General features: G+C 40.7%; 1 protein-coding gene across 2 annotated transcripts in view; it reads left to right on the forward strand.

Annotated features, from left to right (window-relative positions):
- The window catches only part of JAKMIP2 (janus kinase and microtubule interacting protein 2), a 63,888-nt gene extending 41,027 nt beyond the window's left edge, over positions 1-22,861 (forward strand). The window contains exons 7-20 of one of the 2 annotated variants that reach the window (XM_054977089.1): positions 2,462-2,512; positions 3,803-3,922; positions 4,754-4,882; positions 6,180-6,263; positions 9,411-9,473; positions 11,118-11,216; positions 12,510-12,608; positions 14,179-14,232; positions 15,033-15,098; positions 16,677-16,745; positions 16,914-16,991; positions 17,886-18,089; positions 18,583-18,648; positions 22,804-22,861. In XM_054977089.1, the coding sequence (XP_054833064.1) occupies positions 2,462-2,512; positions 3,803-3,922; positions 4,754-4,882; positions 6,180-6,263; positions 9,411-9,473; positions 11,118-11,216; positions 12,510-12,608; positions 14,179-14,232; positions 15,033-15,098; positions 16,677-16,745; positions 16,914-16,991; positions 17,886-18,089; positions 18,583-18,648; positions 22,804-22,854 (1,233 nt within the window). In that variant the 3' untranslated portion in view covers positions 22,855-22,861. The remainder of the gene's footprint in view (positions 1-2,461; positions 2,513-3,802; positions 3,923-4,753; positions 4,883-6,179; positions 6,264-9,410; positions 9,474-11,117; positions 11,217-12,509; positions 12,609-14,178; positions 14,233-15,032; positions 15,099-16,676; positions 16,746-16,913; positions 16,992-17,885; positions 18,090-18,582; positions 18,649-22,803) is intronic. The other variant, XM_054977090.1, reaches the window with a different exon arrangement.
- The last annotated feature ends 943 nt before the right edge of the window (positions 22,862-23,804 follow it).

The raw sequence follows: 23,804 nt of genomic DNA on the forward strand, positions 1-23,804 counted from the left end.
AGAGAGTGGGGGACTGATGGGTCTTTATAGCCTTCTGTCTTCACTATTATTTTTTGAAAGAGAGAAAGAAGGAGAAACATAATGAAATTCAGATTATGACCCAGGACTGGTTGCCTCTCTATGCTTAATGATGTTTAACATAGACTTATTGGAAGTTTAGATGTTTTATAACATGTTAGATATTGTATATTCACTGTTAAAGGACTAGAGATAATGTGACAACTGGGTCTTTGGAGTCTTCTTCAATTATTCCCATTTCTTAATTACTCTCCCTAGAGTATAAATTAGTGTTTAAACCAAAGTCTTCTATATACTTACTTGGTTTTTCCAGCCTCATTACAATGAAAATCCAAATATATAATTTTAGATGGCTTGGATCAGACAAATGAAAGATTGAGGGAAGACTGGTACAAAAATGTCTTTTTATATTGATATATAGTAATGGTCATTTATCTTTCTGCTCATATCCTCTGTCCTTTTCTTATATTTGGTTCCTGGAATGATTAAGGGATTAATACCCTTGGCTAAAATTCAAGGGATTGGAAATGTGACTTAAGATGAAGTATACATAACGTATAAAAGGAGGGAAATGCAAGAAATGAGATAAGAAATAGAGTAAGTGGATAAAAAAGCTAAGAAATTAAATAATGATTGGAGAGATTAAAAGGGAAGGTTGAAGGTATAAGGAGCAATAGCTGGGTTATGCAGTGGCTTTCTTAATTTATGGATTGATGGTTATACGGGGGGGGATTCTTTTTTTTTTTGAAGCATTGACTACACAATGAAGGTCTTGTACACGAATCTGTTACTGAAATGTTTTTTTCTTTTTGTAATCCCCTTCCCCATTATAAAAACCTAATAAAAATAATTTACAAAACACAGAGAGATGTGATGGTTGTTGTGGATTTTCCGGGCTGTATAGCCGTGGTCTTGGCATTGTAGTTCTGTCAGGAACTACAATGCCAAGACCACGGCTATACAGCCCGGAAAATCCACAACAACCATTGTTCTCTGGCCGTGAAAGCCTTCGACAATATACAGAGAGATGTGGTTCCTATGAGCCCAGATCATTCCTGCAGTCAACAAATACAAAATATCAGCTCTCAGAAGTCAGTTTTACACAGGCTACTTCCATAACAGACAGAGGAATCCTCCTCTTCACACCACTTCTCTCTTCCTTCTTAGTCTGCTGTTGTAACTATTTTCAGCCGATTTCAATTGTTAGCCTTTCCTCAACATTCCATCAGTTCCCATAAGCTGCCTCTGAGAGAGGCAGAATCAGACCTATCTGCCACAAAACAGCATATTTCATAGTTTGGGAGCCACGGCTATGAAAACCCTGCTCTATCCCCCCTCCAGCCAATACTGGTGGTTTTTAGGGTGCCTGGAGTATATGACTTCCAATCAGTTTCTATATGCAAACTAAAAGAGCCCCATGGCGCAGAGTGGTAAGCTGCAGTACTGCAGCCAAAGGTCTGCTCATGACCTGAGTTCAATCCTGGCGGAAGCTGGGTTCAAATAGCCAGCTCAAAGTTGACTCAGCCTTCCATCCTTCCAAGGTCAGTAAAATGAGTACCCCGGTTTCCTGGGGGTAAAGTGTAGATGACTGGGGAAGGCAATGGCAAACCACCCCGTAAAAAGTCTGCCAAGAAAACGTTGTGATGTGTCATCCCCCCATGGGTCAGTAATGACTCGGTGCTTGCACAAGGGACTACCTTTACCTTTATGCAAACTAGAAAGAACTTCTTGAGTGGAAGGAGTTGATCTGGCTCCAACAGCTGCCTGTACACATGCATTCTCTGTAGTGGCCCCCATTCTTTGGAATGGCCTACCTGAAGAAGTCAGGAAAGCTCTCACAAACGATGCAAAACTGACTTATTCAAGAGGGCTTTTTACTCAGATAGGAGGGCTGTACTGTAAGAAAGTGGCCTCAAAGAGAAGCATAAGTAAAGGGATAGGGTTACTACTATGTACGTCTGTTGCTGTAAGTATGATCCTACTGGATAATTTCTATGTTGTTTAACATGTTAGTCTTAGAATTGCTTATTCTCTGTTCTAACACTTCTTCAACTCTCTTATTAGGTTCTGTCTAGTTTTAAAGCTCTGCATTTATATACCCTATTACATTGTTTATTGAAATGTCTTTGAAATTGACTGTACTGACTCATGCTGTGTAATCCAATCTGTGTCTCAATAAGAAAGGCAGACTATAAATAAACAAGTATAAGGAATAATGTTCTTTTATATCAGCTGTTGTTCAAGATGGAAGTAAGTTCATTATAATTTTTTATCCAATGAATCAATATTTCTCTATATACATTAAAAAGTGAATATTTGGGAATAAATAATCAGACATTTATATTCTGCTGAAAATTAAAAATAGTTTAGATATTCGCAGTCAATGTTAATATTTGAAAAAGTTCTCCTTTGACTTTTACTGTTCCTTGATTTTCTTGCACAGGACAGAGAGAAACTTATTCGGCGCAGGAAGCATAAAAGAAAGCTAATTAAGGTAATTGAAATATTCAGATGTTTTACATGTCCCTTTTATTAGATACTGCATTTCAATTCACACTATTAATCTCAAATCTAATTGAAATGATTGCATTTAGCATCCAGTGTTCCAGTAAATTCAGTAAGAAAGACACTAGTCCTTGTGTAACAAACAAACAAAAATGTTGCCTTTGTTCAAAAGGTTAGTAAATCCAGGGAGCAGCTTCCAGCTGTGGGAGCATGGAGCCGAATGAAACTGATAGTAACTGTGACTCTACAACTCTGTTTCCCTACATAGTGCGTTTCTAGAGCTTATGTTTATGGGGAAAGGAAGATACAAAAACACTTGACTGCATGTATACCATATGTTTTCCATCTTTTGATGTGGAGAAAATATGGTGTAATATGAGTGTGTCTTAAATTCTCATTGATCAGTATGTCTGCCCATTTTAATTTGTTTGCCAAGTATAAAATGCTGAAATCAGGACTTTGATATCCAAATCCGCTGACTAAGTGAGTCTGTTGTCTTACGGATGATTCATGTTTTTCTTTGAAGTTTTAATTCAATTATCAAGTCTGAAAACGCTATTTAAAAAACTGAGAGTGAAGTACATATTTTATAAGTAGGAGTCACTATAATTGAGACTGGAAGATAAAAGATTGGAACTCCAGTGCTTATGTGCACTGATCTTATTAGTATCACTTAGTACAACTATACAGCAGGTCAGGGCTTTTTTTCAGCAGGAATGCAGTGGAATGGAGTTCCGGAACCACTTGAAAATGGTCACATGGCTTGTGGCCCCGCCCCCTGATCTCCAGACAGAGGGGAGTTTAGAGTGCCGTCCGTGCTGCTTGGCGGCGTGGAGGGCAATCCAAACTCCCCTCTGTCTGGAGATCAAGGGGCGGGGCCACCAGCCATGTGAGCATTTTCTCTGAGAGCAACCCACTGAGTTCCACCACCTCTTTTCCCAGAAAAAAAGCCCTGAAGCAGGTCATCATGAACCTATATTCTTCAACCACCACCACTACCATGACACAATGGGGAGCAAAAAGAAAGGTTGTGTTATACATTAACTTCATAAAACCAAAGAGAATCCACAACACTGATCTTTGTGCAGCTGTCCTGTTTAGATTCTGCTGTTTAGTTGCACATCTGAATATAGTATAAATGTACAACCAGCCAACCAGACTGTGCCTAGGTACTCTAAGATGTAGAATAATGGCTAGAGTTGTATGCATGACTGAATATTGCTTATGGCAAGTGGATAATACAGGTAGTATTTTTTGGTTCCCCTCCCCCTTACTTTAGAGGCATATATTGGACACAGTGTATGGGGGTGAAGATGACTCCATGGACTCTGAAACTTCATCCATGGCTTCCTTCAGGACAGACAGAACACCAGCAACTCCAGATGAAGACCTGGATGAAGTAAGATTTTCTGTATGGGTAGAGCAGTGGTATACAGGAACTTTAACAATGACTGATGGGAATTTTAAAAAATATATATTTAGACATTATTCAACATAATACAAAACACATCAGCTGAACAGGTCTTCATGGGAGGAGGAGGTTATGTAAAACTGAATACCCCTTTCTTTAAAACATTTGTGTACGTGCAAGGTAAGCAACACTTCTGATAGCTTCTGTGGAAGACTGCCAAGATCGAAATGCTGCGAATTATGGTTTAATTCTAAACATAAGTTACCTATGTAAATTCTAACCTTGTGCAGTATTTTATTTCATGAAAGAAAACAGTCCAGGTAAACAAAAGTTTGGTATTATTTGGTACCTCAAAATCAAGAGGCTTGGTTATAAATGAAGTAAAAAAATACATTAGGAGCTCTCTTTTCTCAGATTCCTTTTATCTGATCTTAACTATGCTCTCCTCATATGTTTTAAAAGCACAATCAAGTGTGTGTTATTTCCAATAAACAAATTATAACGGGAGCTACAAGGATGTTCCTTGCTGGCTGTTTCTGTATCACTAAACAGAGATTGTCTTCCCTTAATGTAAGAAATTTCTATGAAATTAAGCATCCGATTTTCTTTGCTTTAAAATATATTTTTAAATGCGTGTGTTCAAGAGCAAGGACTCCTTTTTTATTAAAAGTTTGTAAATGTACTAAAGTACTGAACAAAATGGAAATATTTGTGGCTTTTGAGTAAGTACCCATTCTAAGCCACCCTAAGGCAGTCCACAGTTTTTTGCCATATTTTTTCATCTGATGTTCATCCAAAACTTCCTTCCTTCCCCTGCAGAGCTTAGCAGCTGAAGAATCAGAGCTCCGATTTCGACAATTAACAAAGGAGTACCAGGCCTTGCAGAGAGCATACGCATTACTGCAGGAACAAACAGGAGGGATCATAGATGCTGAACGAGAAGCCAAGGTCAGCATTTGACAAGGGCAGCCCACAAATTTCCCAGACTTAATAAGGTGCAAGAATGAGATGAACATTGGAGGAAGCCCAAAGCTATGTAGAAGAATTTTGTGGGTTTTACTTATACACTTCAGTGAACGTTGCACTTTTCAGTGTTGCATAAACAAAAAGACAAGATCCTTAATCCAAGGAGTTTATTGACTAACGGGACAATCCAAAACAAAGTTACGCTCTTCCAAGTCCATTGACTTCAGTGGACAGAATGGTTTAAGGCTGTTTAGGATTGCCCTCATAGATAGCAAAAGGAGGAGGATGGGAGAAGAAAGGACCCTGAGGGGTCAGTGTGAGCAAGTGCATGTTGCTGAGGCTTTGTGCATTTCTAGAAAAACAGTATCAAACACCAACTCAATTCAGGCGCACATCAGCAGTATTTTGACTATACAGCCTGGATTCCTGTAATTTAAAAAAACATATACTTGCATAATGTGCACACTGACACAGATGTGTACCTCCATTTTGTATGCATGAATGCAGAGCTGCAAATTGTAACAGATGCCATAGGTTTTGTGGACTCAGACATTGCCTTTTCTTCATGATCATGCAGTAACTTAGAGAGTGAAATGCTGGGTTTCAGAATCATCCAAGTTAGTTATCTGCAGTGCACACTAGACAAGTTGCTGTGCCACAGCTATATCCTTTGGATATGAAATAAATTTCATCCTCTCACTTTTCTGCCTTCTCTATTTCCAACATAATCTCTTCAGTAGAGCTGGCATTGTTTTGTTGAGTCATTTTGTTGCATAGATGATGGAGTTGTACTGAAGGTCACTGGCACGGAGGTAAAATTTTCCATCCTCCGCATACATGGCCTAGTTCAATTTAATAACTCTAAAACTAGATGGTCCCGCATCAAGCCAAAGGGAACACTGAGTGGAAAATCTGCCTGAACTACCACCAAATCATGGATGGCTCTGCAATGGCACATGGCCTCAGGCAGGGGAAGGAGGGCATGGCCCTGGGGAAGAAGATGTGAAAGAGTATTAGCTGCTCCAGCTCCTGGGCGGAGATTATGAGAGGCAAGGGGGCAGAGGTAGTAGAGCAGCCACAGGCTGCATTGGATGAAAACTATGGTAGTCAGACTCAATCAAATATAGATATCAGGTGCTCAGAAAATAAGGCAACTTTCCATGAAATCAATAGACCTTAAGTACACTGCTTGCTTAACTTCCTGCAGTATCCTGAAATCCAGGTGGTTTGATGTGCACTGGGAAATTTTTTAGTTATGGTATAGCATTTACTTTAACAGGCACAAGAACAGCTCCAAGCTGAAGTCCAGAGGTATAAAGCGAAAATAGAAGATCTGGAAAAAACACTGGCCCAGAAAGGACAGGTAGGTGCTTTACACAGGATGTTTCATAATTTGCTTTGATCTGTATCTATAGCTGTTAGCAAATATGGTTTGCTATGTAAGACAATGATTAAAAATACACTCAACCATAGGTAAATCAACTATTCAAAGAGGACCTGCAAGGAGTATGAGAAAGGCATTGAAAAGGGTGTCAGCCCCCAGCCATGTGGCATACAATTCTGATTTCTTTCCTGTCCATAAAATGCAGCAACCTTGAATGTGCAGCAGAATGCTTGATTAATTTTTACCAAGTGTGCTAATGCTGAATAGGAGTTGAACCAGCACAGGGAGTGTAATGTCTATATTTTCTGTATTATAGGAGCTTTAAAGTCCCTCATGATCATGATCCTAAATCGCAGCTTAGAGCCGAACTAAATGTGACGAGTTACTAGAGTTCTACACGTGTCTGCTTAGCTCAAGGTTTGATGGGAAGTGTAGGAAGTGTAGGTCCTTGCAGCTTTAAGTTTAAGGTTTACAGAGAGGCAATACTCCAGGTGAGCGGAGGAAAGGCACCCAGAGCGTTGCTGCATCTCCCCCCCCTACTCACCTGGTCCCCACCCAAAGCCATGCATTGCTTCATCTCCTCCTCCCCCCTCACTCACCCAGCCCCCGCAGAGCGATGCCAGGCTATGACGCTCCGGGCCGCGCGACTGCAGGTAGGGGCCGGGTGAGCAGGGTGGGGAGATGCAATGATGCTCCACACACCCTGTGTGCTACTGACCTCTTAGCCCAGTCCCACCCGAAGCCCTGCTAGCAGCAGCCAGGCACCCTGTCTGCTGTGCGTGGAAGGGGGGGAAGAGAGGGCCCCTGATTACCCCCCCACACACACACACACAGCAGAGGGGAAGGGGGGCACCCAGCAAGAGCCCCACGCATTTTTCTACACATATACCAGGGCTGATTCCAGACGGCCCTCCCCACCCTGAAACGTTGCGCGTCATCGTGCGGAAAATGCGAAATATCGCGTTTTCTCGCGCGAGTTTTGTGCGACGTCGTGCAAAACTCGCGTGAGAAAACGCGATATTTCGCATTTTCCGCGCAACGACGCACGACGTTTCGGGGTGGGGAGGGCTGTCTGGAATCGGCCCAGTTCTACATAGCCTATAGGATGAATACTCTGTTCACAAGTTACAGTGAATGCACGTACAATCCATGTACAGAATTGGGGAGGTAATTCTCATGTTACATACAATGCATATTCAACTGAATGTGTGGTACAAATCCCATTTATCCAGGTAATGTTCCCTAGTTTCAATGTCAATGTGAACACATTAGCTCTTTCTTACTAACAGATATACACATGTACATGCAGGGTCTACATGTGTTCACTGTAAGAGGTGAACGGGGCTATACATATTGTTGTCTGTTCATTGCACTGCCAAACAAAGCAAAGTGTTATGGTGACTAAATAGAGTTTGGGAATGTGAAGCCATGCTTAATGGAAATGTGAAAGGGAAATGTTATATGTAAATATGTCTGGTCCTTTTCACTTGCAAATTATACTTGGTGAAAGGGTGTCTGGCAGGAGTTCTGGTTGCAGGAGAAGCTGCCTGTTTTTTCCAGAAAGCAGAGCCCAGTGCAAGACATGAAACTAAAGTCAGAGAGAAGGAGCACTTTGGGATTTGTCACACTTCAGGCATAAGCTAGGTCTTTCTGGACACCAGGAAAGCAGTACTGGTCAATGCTTGTCTGAGCCCTTAAGTGCTAGCGAAGCAAAGACTAATCCATTTGGCTGTCTTTCAACTTACAGTCAGTGCAGCGTAAAAGAATGCTTTGAGTTGCCAGCTAAATGCTTCTTTGGCAGTGTTCCACACTGGCCAGGGCATTCTGTGGAGAGCCAGAAGATGCCTTCAGCATATGCTGTGTTTGCAGTAAAGTTGTAACCCTAATTGGAATCAGAAACTACTTTGCTGCCTGCTATAAGTTCTGTAAAGATAACAGCCAACATACTATAGTGTTTAGAGTGCTGGACTAGGATCTGGGAGACCCAGGTATGAATCCATGCTCTGCAAAATAGGTTTGATGTGTGACCTTGAGCCAGTCACATCCTCTCAGCCTAGCCTACTACACAGAGTTGATGTAAGGATAAAATGGAGGCAAGCAGAATGGTGTAAGCCACTTTGGGTCCCCACAGAGAAGAAAGGCAAGGCATAAATTAAGTAAACAAATAAATAAATTTTATCAATTAATTGTTATCCCATCTTTCCTGTAAGTGGCATGCATAGTGCTCTCCTCTTTCATTTTATCTTCACAACAATCCTGTGAGGTAGGTTAGGCTGAAAGTGAGTGACTGGCCAAAAGGCCGCCTACTACATTTCCTCCAAGACTCTGGCCACTGTGACACACTTCCTGCAGTTGAAAAGTCTTCCTTACCTTCAAAATAACATGAAATACTCTAGAAGTCTGGTAATCAAAAGATCACTGTCTTCTGCAACCTAAATCCTGAAATCATCAGCATGGGATGAGGAATATCACAAGTTATTGCTTTGGTTTGTTAAGTTCAGCATAGCCAGAATACAGTTCTACAACAGGGGACGCTAGAAGACACCAACTCTACCTACCATTTCTAGTTCATGGCCGTTTTCACATGGCCACGTGCCCGGAAGATCGCACAAAACTCATGGCATAAAAGCATCTTCCTAGTGCAATTTCCCAGTATGATCCTGTTTAATGGCACTTTTTCTGACTTCATTGGGCCATTAAAGGGGATCATGCCGGGAGATCGTGCTAGGAAGACGCTTCATGCCATGAGTTTGCGCTATCTCTTGGGGTGCATGTGAAAACGGCCCATGACTGGTTTTAGTGAAAGGGGCAAGTCCAGTGATGATTATGAGACTTGTATTGCAGATGCCTCATTCACTGCTGAGTTGTTGTAATTAGTATGAGAACTGGCAGGCTGAGCCAGGAGTCAGGAATTCCTGGTGTGAATCTTACCTCTTCCATGAATTTATTGGGGAGGGGGGGCTTAGACAAGAAGGTATTCCTTCTTAGCCTCAGCCCAATAAGGATAATAATACTTCTTATAATTTTTGGTAAACATTACAACATGACAATATACATGAAACACTTTGAATACTTGAAATCACTATACAAATCACTACTTTGAAGTTGTTTGTTTTAATCAAACAGGACTCCCACTGGGTAGAAGATAAGCAACTTTTTATTAAGAGGAATCAGGAGCTTTTGGATAAGGTATGTTCAGCCATGAACGTCCACATTGTATACCAATGTGTGCCCAGAGATAGAACAGTTGTGCACTAGTCTGTCCTGGATCCTAAGTGTATGATAAGATGGCATTTGTTGTTAACAAATTCTGGAAATGATTATTCAGTTTGCAGACTGAGACAAAGAACAGATGGATACATTTCATTGAAATTTGTTTCTGAAGAAAATGAAACAGACTAGGATGGTTTGTTCTGTTATGTGCAGGCAAAGTAGGGTCCGGCATTTCCACAGATTTCTCACAGTAGCATTCCCAATTATACATCTCACATTATCCCTCAGGAAAAACTTTCTGAGTTGTCCAGAGTGTTGACAGAAAAGATGAGTTCTACAAGTGAAGCTTCAATCCTAGTTCATCAGATTCAACTTGCTGACTCCAAAATTAAAGAAATAAAGAATAATTGGAAGATGGGAAGGTTAGATTAAAATGCAGGTGGACAGGAGCTACTATTTCAAATAACAACACAAGGGACTCCTCCTGCATAGCTAGAGTGCTAGAGTGACAGCATGGTGACAGGGTAGTATGATGGCAAGTATGATTGGTAATGTTTCTTATTTTTGCAGAAAGGAGTTTTCAGAGCAGTTAGGGAATTTGTCAGGCTTCTGCCTTAGAACAGTGCTTATAAAATCTATTTAATTATATAAACATGAAAGCTGAAGAGTTATCAAAAACAATCTGCAGGAACAGGGCCGGATCGAGGGGGATAGGGGGGTAGCCTGCCCCCAGTGCTGCCAAAGAGGGGGCACCGGGCGTGGCTGCCAGCCACCGGGAGCACTCCAGAGATGGCAGCTTGCTGCACGGGAAGCTGAGCACAGGGTTGGGAAGCCCTCACCTGCCCCTCCAATGGGGTGGCTGGCTTGCTGCACACGCAGGACCTCCCCAGCCCTGCACTCAGCCCCAGCACACGCATGCATCGCCGCCACTGCCGCTGCCACCAGCTCAGCAGCGCACCGGGCGCTGGGGCAGCAGGCTTGTCACGCAGGCAGCACGGAGCAGCTGGGCAGGCAAACTGCACGGAGGGCCTCCTAGTCCTGCACTCAGCTGCCTGCACGGCAAGCCAGCCACCCCAGCGCAAGCTTGAGCCGCCGCCGCCAGCTCCGTAGCACACCGGGCGCTGGGGCAGCCAGCTTGCTGCACGTGCAGCACACCTCCCCCCCTGCATGATGACATCACGGAAGTGCATGTGAGCACTATGCATGCGCATGGAGGGCCGGGCAAGGGTTGCACCGGGCACCAGCAACCCTAGATCCGGCCCTGTGCGGGAATCATCAAGATCCCTTTACCAATATCTTTCAGTGATTTTCTCTTCAGTCGCCAAAAACTAAGAAACCCCCCAAAGTCCAAAATCAGCACATATAAAAATAGTGCAATGCGCTGATTTGCTTTTTCCATTTTTAAATGCAATTGTGCTACCTTAGAGCACACAGTTTCTAACCTCTGTAAGGCTTTGTTATGTTTTTCATTATCACATTGACAATGAAGTCAAAACAATTGAATCCTTTTTTCCTTATGTGTACTGCATGTGAAAGGGAGAGGGAAGGTCATGGTGAACTTCTAACTGATTGTGTTTTGGAAACAATCCAACCAATTATACATTTACTTCTTCCTTCTAGATAGAAAAACTGGAAGCAGACAACAGTCGATTGCAACAAGAGCTACAAGATGCCAGAGATCAGAATGAGCTGTTAGAATTCCGAAATCTAGAACTTGAAGTAAGATGTTGTAAACTCTTTATTGTACAGTTATGAAGGAGAGAGAGTGCAAGTGATCTGCTTTGATTATACCTTTAAAAATAATTGATGAGCAAAGATAACTGGTCTTGAAGCAGGAACATGTAGTAAAACTAATTCCTTATTTTTTCTTTAAAAGATCGATTGAAATGGTTGTGTACAGTCACTAGGGAGTTTTAGTTACCATATCCAGCCACAAACAGTGCACTCAGAAAAGCAACATAACATGCTTGAAGTTGCTCTTTCAGGAGATTCTCATTAAGATATTTTTCAACATATTCACGAGAGCATGCTTTTTAAATATGAATTTGTTAATCTACATGCCAGTGGGTGCATTCAGCGAATGTGTTGACAAACATTAGAACAAGGCAGATGTCTGAACTGGAACTTTTGGCCAGGGCTATTGTGTCCTGGTTTTGCAATGGTTTACCACCATCCCATGAAGTCTGTACCAGGACTCTGAACCAGAAAAATCAACCAGATTTGTTCTGAAGGATGCTCACTTGAATAAATGTGTTGCTGCTAGGCTCACCCACACTGCACTATTCCAGCTTTGTAAAGATTTAAAGGGCTTTGGAGCCAGGCCTCCTGCAATAAAATAGTGTCCAAATCACCAGGTAATTTTGAATATGTTATAAATATATAAAGGAACCAAAGGCTATGCATAATCCATAAAGAAGCATAGTGAATTTAGCACTGCAAAATTCTTGGCGGACTTCAGGTTTCAGTCCTTCACGTACAAATGAACAACAACCCACTTCTTAAAGGATGAAGAACAAATTGTTTTAGAAAACTAAATGAAGAATGGGTATCAAATAAAGAGACAACAGCTTGGATTCTGTAAACTACTAGAAGAAAGCAGTGAGGGTCCATGACTTTCTCCACTTTCCCCTCCCCCCTGGACCCCTTTCCCTGCCCCAGGGAAGTTTATGCTTAGGGTTGAGGGACTAATGGTTATTAATAGCCACATGGGTCAGGCAGGAGGTGGAATGGTAGAATTCTCTCCTTTCTTTCTAGTTTGTGAACAGAGCTTCATTTACCCAAGAGGCAGAAAAGGGAACGTTTTCCCCTCCGTTCTCCACCCTACTTGCATTGCTATTAGGATATACAAGTCCCCTAACCCCAGGAATAACTTTTCAAGGGTTGGAAAAGACTCCATGGGCGATCGTAAGGTGGAGAACAGCTCATTAACTTTGTGCCTGTGAAGCATGGGATTTTAAAATGTATTATTTTAATTCCAACATAATTTTTCATCCCCTCATATTTTATTTCAAGGAGAGAGAAAGAAGGTCTCCACCATTTAATCTCCAAATCCACCCATTCTCTGACGGCGTAAGCGCTCTGCAGATTTACTGCATGAAAGAAGGTGTCAAGGTATGTTAACAAACTTACTAAAAAGGTAGAGCTCATGCCAAAGCAATCCTGCTTAATCTGTCATTCATACACAGGTACGCGCATGATGTGCTTTTTGGAATCGCACCCACTGGCCCTGCCCCCAATGCATTCAAGCATTTTGTATGCCCAGTGTCTACACAAATACACCTGAATATTCATAGGCACCTGTATGTACCTATTTTCCAGGTACCAGATCACAAATAGCAAAGCCTATGTGCATTCAGGTGTTGGCTCTGAGTGCACAAGACCCTTGAATTTGTGGAGGCTGAGCATTGGGCACAACACTGTAAATCTCCCTCCACACATACATTTACAGTGCAATCCTAAGAAGAGTTACTCCAGTCTAAGTCCTTGAAATCAATGGTTTTAGGCTGGTGTAACTCTGCTGAGGATTGCACTGTTAATGTCTGAACAGGGCTTTTGTGAGCAAAAGAAGTAGCCATTTTGGTTAAGGACCAAAGTCAGACTCACAATTTTGAGCGCTGTAGTTTGTCGGTATCAGGCTCTAACTAGAGAAGATGCTGTAAGATCTATGATTTTGAAAAACAAATAACAGCTGCATCATGGCTGCAGTCAAAGAAAGAGCTTGATGCTTCCATTGTGGATGGTTTGGCTAACTGAAATCAGCTCACACTGGGAAGATCTGCTCATGGATATCTAAGCTTGTCTGATACTTAGACCCTTGGACTTTTCTAACCCAGTGCTAAAATCATGAGTTCTGCAATCAGGGGCTGGGAGACAATTGAGTGTCTCCTCTAGAGAAGGCACAATAACAGTGTACAGTGCTTCTCCATCCCAGTATACTGCTTAGATTACTGCATGATTCAGACAAGCCCTATTTTAGTTTGATTTAAACAAAGCAATGGATACAGTGTCATATATGGAATTGTTACTCAGAATGGAAAATGTGGACATTGGCAAATATGCTGTTAGATGGATTGGTTACAGGTTAAAGGGTAGGAGACAGAAGGCTTTGCCAGATGCTAAACCTTCCAGCCTATTCTAGGTTTTGCAGCTTGGTTGTTAGAAAGAATTCTTGTCCTAATTCAGCTGTAGTGAGTAAGGTTGTGGTACCCTCAGTTCAATCATTTTAAAAACTTATATTGATGGGTTTTATGCAATGCCTGAGGAAAACACCAGCAGAGTTAGACTGCCCCCTCACAGATAACAGCTGAGGAGTTGCGACTCTCACTTTTTTTGCTGAGGGTTGGAGAACCCATATGAATGGAAATCTGTGCAATGGTAGTGACTGTGTTGAGTAGAGGAAAGCAAGCATATTCTCCCTTCTTGCCTCTTCTGTCAGCAGAGCATGAAGCAAGCAGGAGAGGTGATTTACTTGCATTCCCATCCTCAGTGCAATCACTAATGTTGTGTGGCTTTTTGTTCATATAAGTACCCAATCCTCAGCATCACATTTTCAAGGAAGTAGAGCTTTGGAAAGTAGAGCTAGGAAAAATCTATTCCTACTGAAACAACATAGAATTCTTTGCAGTACTGATTCTGAAAAGCTGTAATTCTTCTAGTCTTATTTGTACCATCTTTTTAATAGGATGTTAGTATTCCAGACCTCATAAAGCAGTTAGACATCTTGGGAGACAATGGAGTAAGTAAATTTTATTTATTTTATTTTATTTACAGCCCACCTTTCTTGCTGAGACTCAAGGTGGATTAGGCAACATAAAACAGAGCAGTCGAATAGCATAATAACATAAGAACTGTGTGTAATATGCATACCTGTCCAGTTCGTGTTATTTACAGTGCCACAAGGAAAACTGTAAGGTTACAGAATAAAGCATTTATGTAATACAATAAATCATTTGCCCTCTGATATCTGATAAATCAGATATAATTCCCCTGACTGTTATTGTTTCTCTCTATAGTTTTATCTTGAGGTTATTATTATATAATATTTCTGTCAGTTTCCAAAGATTAGCCTCTTGTTGATAAGAATAGTTTTAGGTGAGTAGCCATATTGGTCTGGACAATTAGAACAGTAGGATTTGAGTCCAGTGGCACCTTAGAGACCAACAACATTTTCAGAGTATAAGCTTTTGAGAGTCAGAGCTCGCTTCTTCAGACACAAGTCATTGTTGATAAGAATGTCTCTATCACTAATTCAATGCCCTATGTACTTTGCAACATGCACATAGAACTGTATATGCAGACTTCCCCATTCATTTTGAGTTTTGCATATGCATCTTTTTCATACATAAGACTGAACCCTCCATTTAGAAGAAGAAATAGAGAAGCCCATACAGGCTATGAAAGCACATCAGAATGTTTGCGCTCATAATGGTCCTCTGGACCAGAGGGGGGGAAATGGATTTTCTCTTTAAATTCAGTACCTATTTAGAATGTTACTGCTGCCTCCTTAACTTGATTTCCTGCTTCTTGATTTTACAGAATTTAAGAAATGAAGAGCAGGTGGCCATAATTCAAGCAAGCACTGTATTATCCCTGGCAGAAAAGGTACTATTTATCTAGTTGCAATGTCAACCATACCCATTATGAGCTGTAAATTAGAAAGCTACAAACTACATTCTACAGACTAGAAAGAGGATACAGCCTTTCTTTTTTTAAATAATTATGGGAAAGTATACAGTTTCAATAACCATTTAGATGGAATTAATGATATTGAAATAATGAAAGACATGATTCTTGGGTAGAAAAATCATTCCATCTAGAAAAACACTCCACTGGACCCAATTTAAAAAATGGAATGATTAGCAACAAAATTTGGATATCCACAAAATTGTCTCATACAATGTCAGTGTTTGCCGGGGGGAAGTCTGCCAAGACATTAGAGGGATTAGCACCATCCTAGTCTCAATTAGAGACAGACCTTGTTGGTATTTAACATCACAATATATTTTCAGTGCTTGAGAGATTAAGGATTGTTCCACACAAGGAACAAAGGTGACTCAGAATTGGATTTAACAAAAAAGATTGGAGTAAAAGTGGTCTCAAAAGAACTGGGGGAAAACTTGCAGGGAGGGGGACCCTGAGGTGAAAACTAAAGGCAAAAAATGCATGCAGAAAACGGGATAAATTGAAGCTGTATGGGGCCAGAACCAATGAAAAAAAGCTCCGGATCATAACATTTTTGCCTATAGTTGTTTTCATTATCAATATATCAGTGTTACTACATAAAAAGAGTACCAGTGCTGACCTGGAATCACTAATTACTACTAGATGTCTAGTAGCCAAATGGTCACTCAGTGAGATACACGCACGTGGTTATTATTACTATTAAGGCTTTTCTACATACTCAATTTATTCCTGATTTTCTTAGCCATCAATCCACAAGCACTGGAATCAGTTTGGATATAGTTCTTCTGCGCGCCTGCCTTCTCTCTGCAATTTAACAGTTGTGGAGTTAGTTTATTTTCTTTGTTCCATGCCTTAAATAATCAGGATTTTAAAGCAAGGGTGCTGTTGTCATCAGTGGCATCACTGGGGGCATCACAGCACCCTCCCCCCTTCTTTATTTTTAGCACTTGCTTAAGCCCCTTTTCCCATGGTTCCCAACTTTTGCAATTTTTTATTGGCAATTTTTAAAAATTATCTATTATAACCACATAACGTTATAATAATAGATGCAGCAGGTTCTCTGAATCCCCAGCTTTCATTTTAAAAAGTAAGTCTCTAGCCCTTTTGTTGCCAAGATATGCCTTTCCCCTTTTATCTCCACAACAAGAAGTGGCTAGAGACTTACTTTTGTACCAAAAAAAAGTTAGATTGCTGTAACATTATGAAATTGACAATTTAAAAAAAGATTAAAAATGAAACTGGGATGAACAACCAATCATCAAAAAGTTTTCCAGTTTCTCAAAGAAAATGGGCGGGGGGAGGTGTTTCTGTTCTCTTGATTGTCATTTATGTTAACAAAAAACCTATAAACAATATGTTGCAAGGGTTTTTTCATTTATATATAGAAATATTTACAAATCACAGTGAGTCAGGCAGAATATAAATAAATAAAGATGACTACATCGTATCATAAATAATATATTGAATAGGCTGTTTTACCATTGTTTTGTCCTGTAGTGGATACAGCAGATTGAAGGGGCTGAAGCAGCTCTGCACCAAAAGATGATGGAACTGGAGAGTGACATGGTAAGGTGAAACATAGATTGCCTTTGGATCATTGTAGTATTTGACTTACCCATCATTTTGAATAATAAATTGTCCACTTATTTTTCCAGTGTCTGAACAACAGGCATTTCTGAGTAATTAATTGAATCACTAATTATTTTTGTTTCTCAAAATTGTCATAAATTGTAGGAGCAATTCTGTAAAATAAAAGGTTATCTAGAGGAAGAACTGGACTACAGGAAACAAGCTCTTGATCAAGCCTACATGGTAAAGATTTTCTTGCACTCTAATGCTAAATGCATGGATTTGGAAGTGAGCTCCCATTACTTAATGGGACTGGTGTGCAAACAATATGTTTTTTTTCTTAAGTTTTAGGCAGGTAAACCATTTTCATAGGCAAGGTAAAAAGAAGTGCAACCCTGTCTATGGGGATCTTTTTGCTTAGGTCACAGCGCCATTGCACACTGGGAGTTCTCACAGTCATAGAGGCTTCCTCCATATTAATTTCAGTAGAGGGAAGCACACTGGTCCTGTGATCCACATGTGCAAGGATCATTGAGTCCCCTCCCCGCCCCCCTCCTGGAGCACTTTTCCTGGGGTAGAGGAATGTACTAATAACCACATGAGCTGGGTTTCTGCAATGGGGAGGGGAAAGAAGCAAAGTTGCTTCTTTTTTCCCTTTTGTGAGTGGAGCTCTTCTTATGCAAAAATCAGAGTGAACAACCCTGTTCCCTTGCCCGTTCCCACAGCAGCAGTCTGACCTGCGCAGTTATTAGTATGCACAAATTCCTCCATCCTAGGAATAAATTGTCCTAGGGTTGTAAACAGCAGAGTGAGGGAAGGTCTTGGACCATCAGCATCTTCCACTGGTGGTTTGTGGGATCCAAGCCTTAGTCCTGGGTAAATGCAACTGCTTGTACCATTTAAGTGAATGGAAAAACCTCAATGTAGTGGTCAGCATTCATTAAAGTTTAAGCGTTCATTGTAATATATCAAGATACAGATAAATGTTATATTTTCATTTTCATTTTGACCTGTGAATTCTACTTGGATTCTGCAACTATAGAGAATGATTTGCCTGAATCAAAAGTACAGGCTGATACACACACAGTGCTTGTGAGGATATATCCCATAACCATATTTTGCTGTTCTGCTGATTAGAGAATCCAGGAGCTTGAAGCTACATTGTACAATGCTTTGCAGCAAGAAACGGTGATAAAGTTTGGAGAACTGCTGAGTGAGAAACAACAGGAAGAGCTGAGGACTGCTGTAGAAAAATTAAGAAGACAGATGCTGAGAAAAAGCAGAGAATATGACTGCCAAATCCTACAGGAGAGGATGGAATTACTTCAGCAGGCACATCAGGTGAGATGCAGAATACAGAATTCTATTCAGTTATATTGTTCAAGAACATAGACTATGTAATTCATTATTGGCTGATTCCGCACATGTTGGATAATACACTTTCAATGCACTTTAGCTATCATTTGGAAGTGGATTTTTTGTTCCACACTCGAAAAATTCCGTTCCAAATGATCTCTAAAGAGGATTGGAAGTGCCTTATCCAACGTGTGTGGAATCAGCCATTGTCCTTGTTTTATGATCTGTAAAACAAAAGACACAATCCAGCTAAATTACTTTTAAATCCTATTGATACTACTAAATGAAGCATATTTTTCACTCCCCTATAGAAAACCATGTGGCCCAAAATTGCTTAACTTTAGCTGCTTATATTGCACTAAAGTTACAGCTACTCCACATATATACAGGATCTTTGGGAACTTTAAATGAATTTTGCTTAGACTAAGTTAATCCATCCTAAAGTTTCTTCCTGTTTTTTGGTTTGTTTATTTATTAGAGGATCCGAGATTTAGAAGATAAAACTGACATCCAGAAGAGACAGATCAAGGATTTAGAAGAAAAGGTTGGTTGCTTTCCATACTTAAAAAGTACAGCACATTTAAGGATTAATCATTTTCAGATGCTCCAACCTCTTTTATTAATATCACTAATGTGATCTAATCATTCTATGATTTGCACTCTACAGATTCTCATCTATTAATATTTTCAGGAGCTTTTCTGTATTCTTCTTTTCCACTATGAAATAAGCTGTTTGCATTAAAGTTGTTATCCTGTTAACACTTATAAAGCTAATTAGTTGAACGAACAAACCAAGAACCCCACATCAACGGAACCCAGAATTGGCAACTGTAATGTTCTGTATGCAGTGTAATTTGGATTTTATTTCTGTTTGCTAATGCTAGTTTTTTAATCGTTGTTGTTACTGCAAGTTAAAAGGAGGCTGGATGAGTGAATGGAGTCTTTTCTGATTGGACAGTAGCTGTAACCTATGGGATGGAGAGAAACAGCAGTTTTTAGTCAGAGAGCTGAGGAAAAGTGAGCATTCTAGTTAAGTAAGGCAAACTATGCGGTGCCTGATTGAGCCTGGGTCTGTATGTTTCTGAAAGAGAATTAACCAGTCAGGAGATTCTAGTTAAGCCACCCTTTGTATATCATAGAATCATAGAGTTGGAAGGGGCCATACAGACCATCTAGTCCAACCCTCTGCCCAGTGCAGGACCAGCCTAAAGCATCTCTGACAAATATTCATCCAGCCTCTTCTTGAAAACTGCCAGTGAAGGGGAGCTCACCACCTCCCTAGGCAGCTGATTCCACTTTTGAACTACTCTGACCGTGAAAAAGTTTTTCCTAATATCCAGCCGGTACCTTTGTGCATGTAATTTAAGCCCATTGCTTCGGGTCCTACCCTCTGCTGCCAACTGGAACAGCTCCTTGCCCTCCTCCAAATGACAGCCTTTCAATTATTTAAAGAGAGCAATCATGTCTCCTCTCAATCTCCTCCAAACTAAATATTCCCAAGGCCCTCAGCCTTTCCTCGTAGGGCTCAGTCTCCAGACCCCTGATCATCCTCGTCGCTCTCCTCTGCACCCTCTCGATTTTGTCCACATCCTTTTTGAAGTGAGGCCTCCAGAACTGCACACAATACTCCAGGTGCAGCCTGACCAAGGCAGCATAGAGTGATGGTTGTTGTGGGTTTTCCGGGCTGTATTGCCGTGGTCTTGGCATTGTAGTTCCTGACGTTTCGCCAGCAGCTGTGGCTGGCATCTTAAGAGGTGTAGCACCAAAAGACGGAGATCTCTCAGTGTCACAGTGTGGAAAAGATGTAGGTCATTTGTATCTACTCAGGAGGGGTGGGGTTGAGCTGAGTCATCCTGTAAGAGTTTCCCCGGGTGTGGAATGCTAATGGCCTACATCTTTTCCACACTGTGACACTGAGAGATCTCCGTGTTTTGGTGCTACACCTCTGAAGATGCCAGCCACAGCTGCTGGCGAAACGTCAGGAACTACAATGCCAAGACCACGGCAATACAGCCCGGAAAACCCACAACAACCATTGTTCTGCGGCCGTGAAAGCCTTCGATAATGCAGCATAGAGTCTCTGGTGCGGCCTGACCAAGGCAGTATATGTCAGAGTCTTTCTACACAAGACGCCTTGGCACATGTTTCTTAAGCATAGGGAGACGCAATGATATTTGGGAAGCACAGCTTAAAAAAGAGCCAGTGGAGATTGCTCCTCATAGAGTTTGTTAATTTCATTTTTGCCTCCCTGAAGGCTCTGTCAATTTCATTTCTCCAGTCTAAAACTGTATGGGATCGCAACCAGAGTGCAGCGAGGAATGGGAATGGGCTGGAGCTGCCTTCCAGAGCTGGACTTGGACCTGGAGAGGTTATAATGGGCTGAAGTTTCCCTTCTGGCATTTCACAGTCCCTTCACACAGCTCCAGTGTATAGCAAAGTCTTTGCCCTGCTGCTGGCTTTGTCTTTTTAAACTACCCTACCCAGCTACCATTGCATCTCCTGACACATGTTCTTCATGTGCCAGATGTCTCATGTAAAGAGACTTTCAGAGAGGTTATTCTGACTAAATCAGGAAAACTGCGTGGAAGGCTGAAAGGGGTTTTATTCTGACTAAGTCAAGCAAACTTGCGGGAGGGGGGAATAGTCTGTGTATATCTGAGAGATTATTGTATCTAGATCAACAAACTGTGTGGGAAAACCTGAGTGAATCTGTCTGTGTGGATGAGAGTTTATTTTGTTAGTGAAGATCTGTGTGGAAAATTAGTCTGTGTGACTGAGTCTGTGAATATACCTTTAAGAAGATATTTTCAAAACCACCAAGCTTAGGAACTATTCTGAAACCAAAACTATTATCAAAACGCTAAAATCATCAGGCTGATATACTTATAAATAAATTCTACTTTGTTTAAGAAAAAAATCCCTTTTTATCATACAACCATCCTTACATGTTGACTATTCTGTCAAACTACCATCTATAAAAAGCCTTCCCATATTACCAGTTAAACTGCTTTAGTTTTTATGTTGTGATTGTTTGCAATCTTGGGGACACTAAGTGGAATTGAGAGGCAGCATAGAAGGCAGTAAAACCATTTTGAGGAATCAGGGATGCAGCAATATAAAGGTCATACATCCAAAAAGGGAAGGTGTTCTTGAGGTAAAGTAGAGAACACCTGAAGCTCTGGTGACCAGAGCATCCTGAGGTATAAGTTTAAGATAATGAAAGGAGGAGCTGAATTAAAGGTCCTAAGGCATAGGGTTTAAAAGAAAATCATTACAGCCATTAACAGAAAATGTCTGCACCAATCCGAATATAATCAAAAAATCCGCTGAAAAGTAGTCTATTTATTTAAAGCATTTATATACTTTTTTTTCCTGCCATACGCTCAAAGCTTCAGTCTTCATTTGGTTTAGTCTTTCAGAGGAGGGGTTTCAAATAATTTCTGCCACTGCTGAGAAGCTTCTATCACACATGACATGACCATTTGTTGAACTTCTGGTGGCAATGGACTGTTCCATTTGATCTAATTGCATCAGTGGGCTCATATTTGAGAAAGCTGTTTCTGAGACAACTTGATCCCAGCCTATTTAAGGCTCTAAAGTCAAAGCCAACATTTTGACTTGGACCCAGAAAATGGAAACCAGTGAAGTCAAATATAAGATACTTCAATCAAATAAGCTTTTTCTTTATCAGCAGCTGGGCATTCTGAACCAGTTGCCGTTTCTAAGAACTTTTCAAGAGAACCCAATGTAAAGTACATTACAATACTCAAACTGCAAGTTTGTTTATTTATATTTTAAAAGTCTATGCTGCCTTTCAACCCCACTTAGGGTCCCCAAGACTGTAAACAAACACAACATAAAAACAAGTTTTAAAATATACACACACATATGTGTGTATGTGTGTGTGTGTATAATTCTAAACAATAATTATATATGTAATTTTAAACAATTAATAAAACATGTAGACATATAAACACAGACACATAAGCATGAAGGAGAGCCACTGAAAATTAGTGAGAAATTGCCAAACAAAACAGAAATGTCTTCCTCCACGTGGAAGACAAGGATTGAGGAAGACAGACATATAAACGAGTCCCACATTTTGATGCACTTACTGAGAAGGACCTTTCTTGGGTGGCCACCCATCTAGTCTCAGTTGGCAAGGACACCCAAAGAAGGGCATCAGATGATAACAGGATAGATTAGATAGGTTAATGTGGCAGTAGATGATCATAAAGGTAGGTTATTCCTGTTTAAGGCCTACTTTTGCATGTCAAGATAAACCGTTATCCTATCATTTTACCGCTGGGAATTTTTTACAAGGCCAGTTTTAGAAATTAAAGTCCTTCACACAAATTCAGCATCATACTCCAGCCATGGTATCTCCAAACAGTCAGGGAATACTCCCATTAATTGCAGAGCATCTATTGCCCTGTACACTCAGACTGGGTCTCTCCACTGAAGCTAAGCTTCTTGATTAGGGAGTTTGTATTTCTAATTCTTGAAAATCATTACAACTTTTCCATTTCTGTGGAAATTTACCAAACTTCACTCACTGATATCCTTTAATACATTTGTAGTGCCAGTTGATATTTTATGTTACTGAAATTCGTCAGTAGGATGACATTTTAATGACATGCTCAATAGAATAATTTAAGGAAAAATGGAACCTAACGTCCATTTTTTTTTATTTCTGCAGTTTCTCTTTCTCTTCTTGTTCTTCTCTCTTGCCTTTATTCTTTGGCCTTGATTGTGCCTCTTGGGAAGGTAAGATCTTTCTTTATTTTCCCTTACAATAGCACATACGTAAAATTCTCCATGTTTGCATTGAAAGAATCACTTCTCATCAATGTTTATTCAATAAACTTCTGAAGTTAAGTAAGATACAGGCTTAGAGGAGCATGTGAAGTTGCTTTTAGATCTTTTACTAAGGGCCATTTCACAGATAAACCTGGTTTTCACTGACTATGCACTCAACTGAAAGCTGCCACCTCTATTCTTGGCACCCTGATAAGTGCATATATATTACATATGTATTTGCAGACATTATTTCAGTACACTCACACTTCATCTGAGCTTGAGTTCACGTTCCATACTGAGGCTTCTTCCTGGGAGAGCTGCTGCAGCCTTCTCTTTTACAGGCCTCCAGTGTGGTTGGGACGTAGCCAGGAATTGGTGCAGCACTGCCACAGGCAGGACAGCACTTTCCCACCCACATCAGAGGAATCTAAAAGAGAAGGCTGAGAAACAAGGCCTCAGCAGGAGCTTCAGGGCTGATGGAGAGGGCTGATGTAGCTCTCTCAGGAAAGTAAGCCAGAGATCCTTCCCAGGTTGCTCCAGCCCAAGAGCCTAATAGAGGTGGCCAGCTGATGGTTGCTGCCTCCTAATATGTCACTCCTACAGAAGAAATGAAGATGCTCTGAACACACCTCAACAGTGCTGTAACTACTTCCTATGTCACTATTTCACACAGCACTCTCTCCTGAAAAATGTCCCCAGCATTATAGCAATTATTGCTGTAAATATAATAATAATGTCCCAACTGTTGATCATATTGTATTTTTCAGTGACTGTCCTAGCTATTGATTATATTGTATTCACTTGACATTATGTAATCCACTTTGAATCTCAGTGAGAAAGGTGGACTATAAGTAAACAACAGCAATTAAAACAATATTCAATTTATATACCCCCCTTTAT

The sequence above is a fragment of the Eublepharis macularius genome, chromosome 4 (genome assembly GCF_028583425.1).
Source record: "Eublepharis macularius isolate TG4126 chromosome 4, MPM_Emac_v1.0, whole genome shotgun sequence".
Lineage (NCBI taxonomy): Eukaryota > Metazoa > Chordata > Lepidosauria > Squamata > Eublepharidae > Eublepharis > Eublepharis macularius.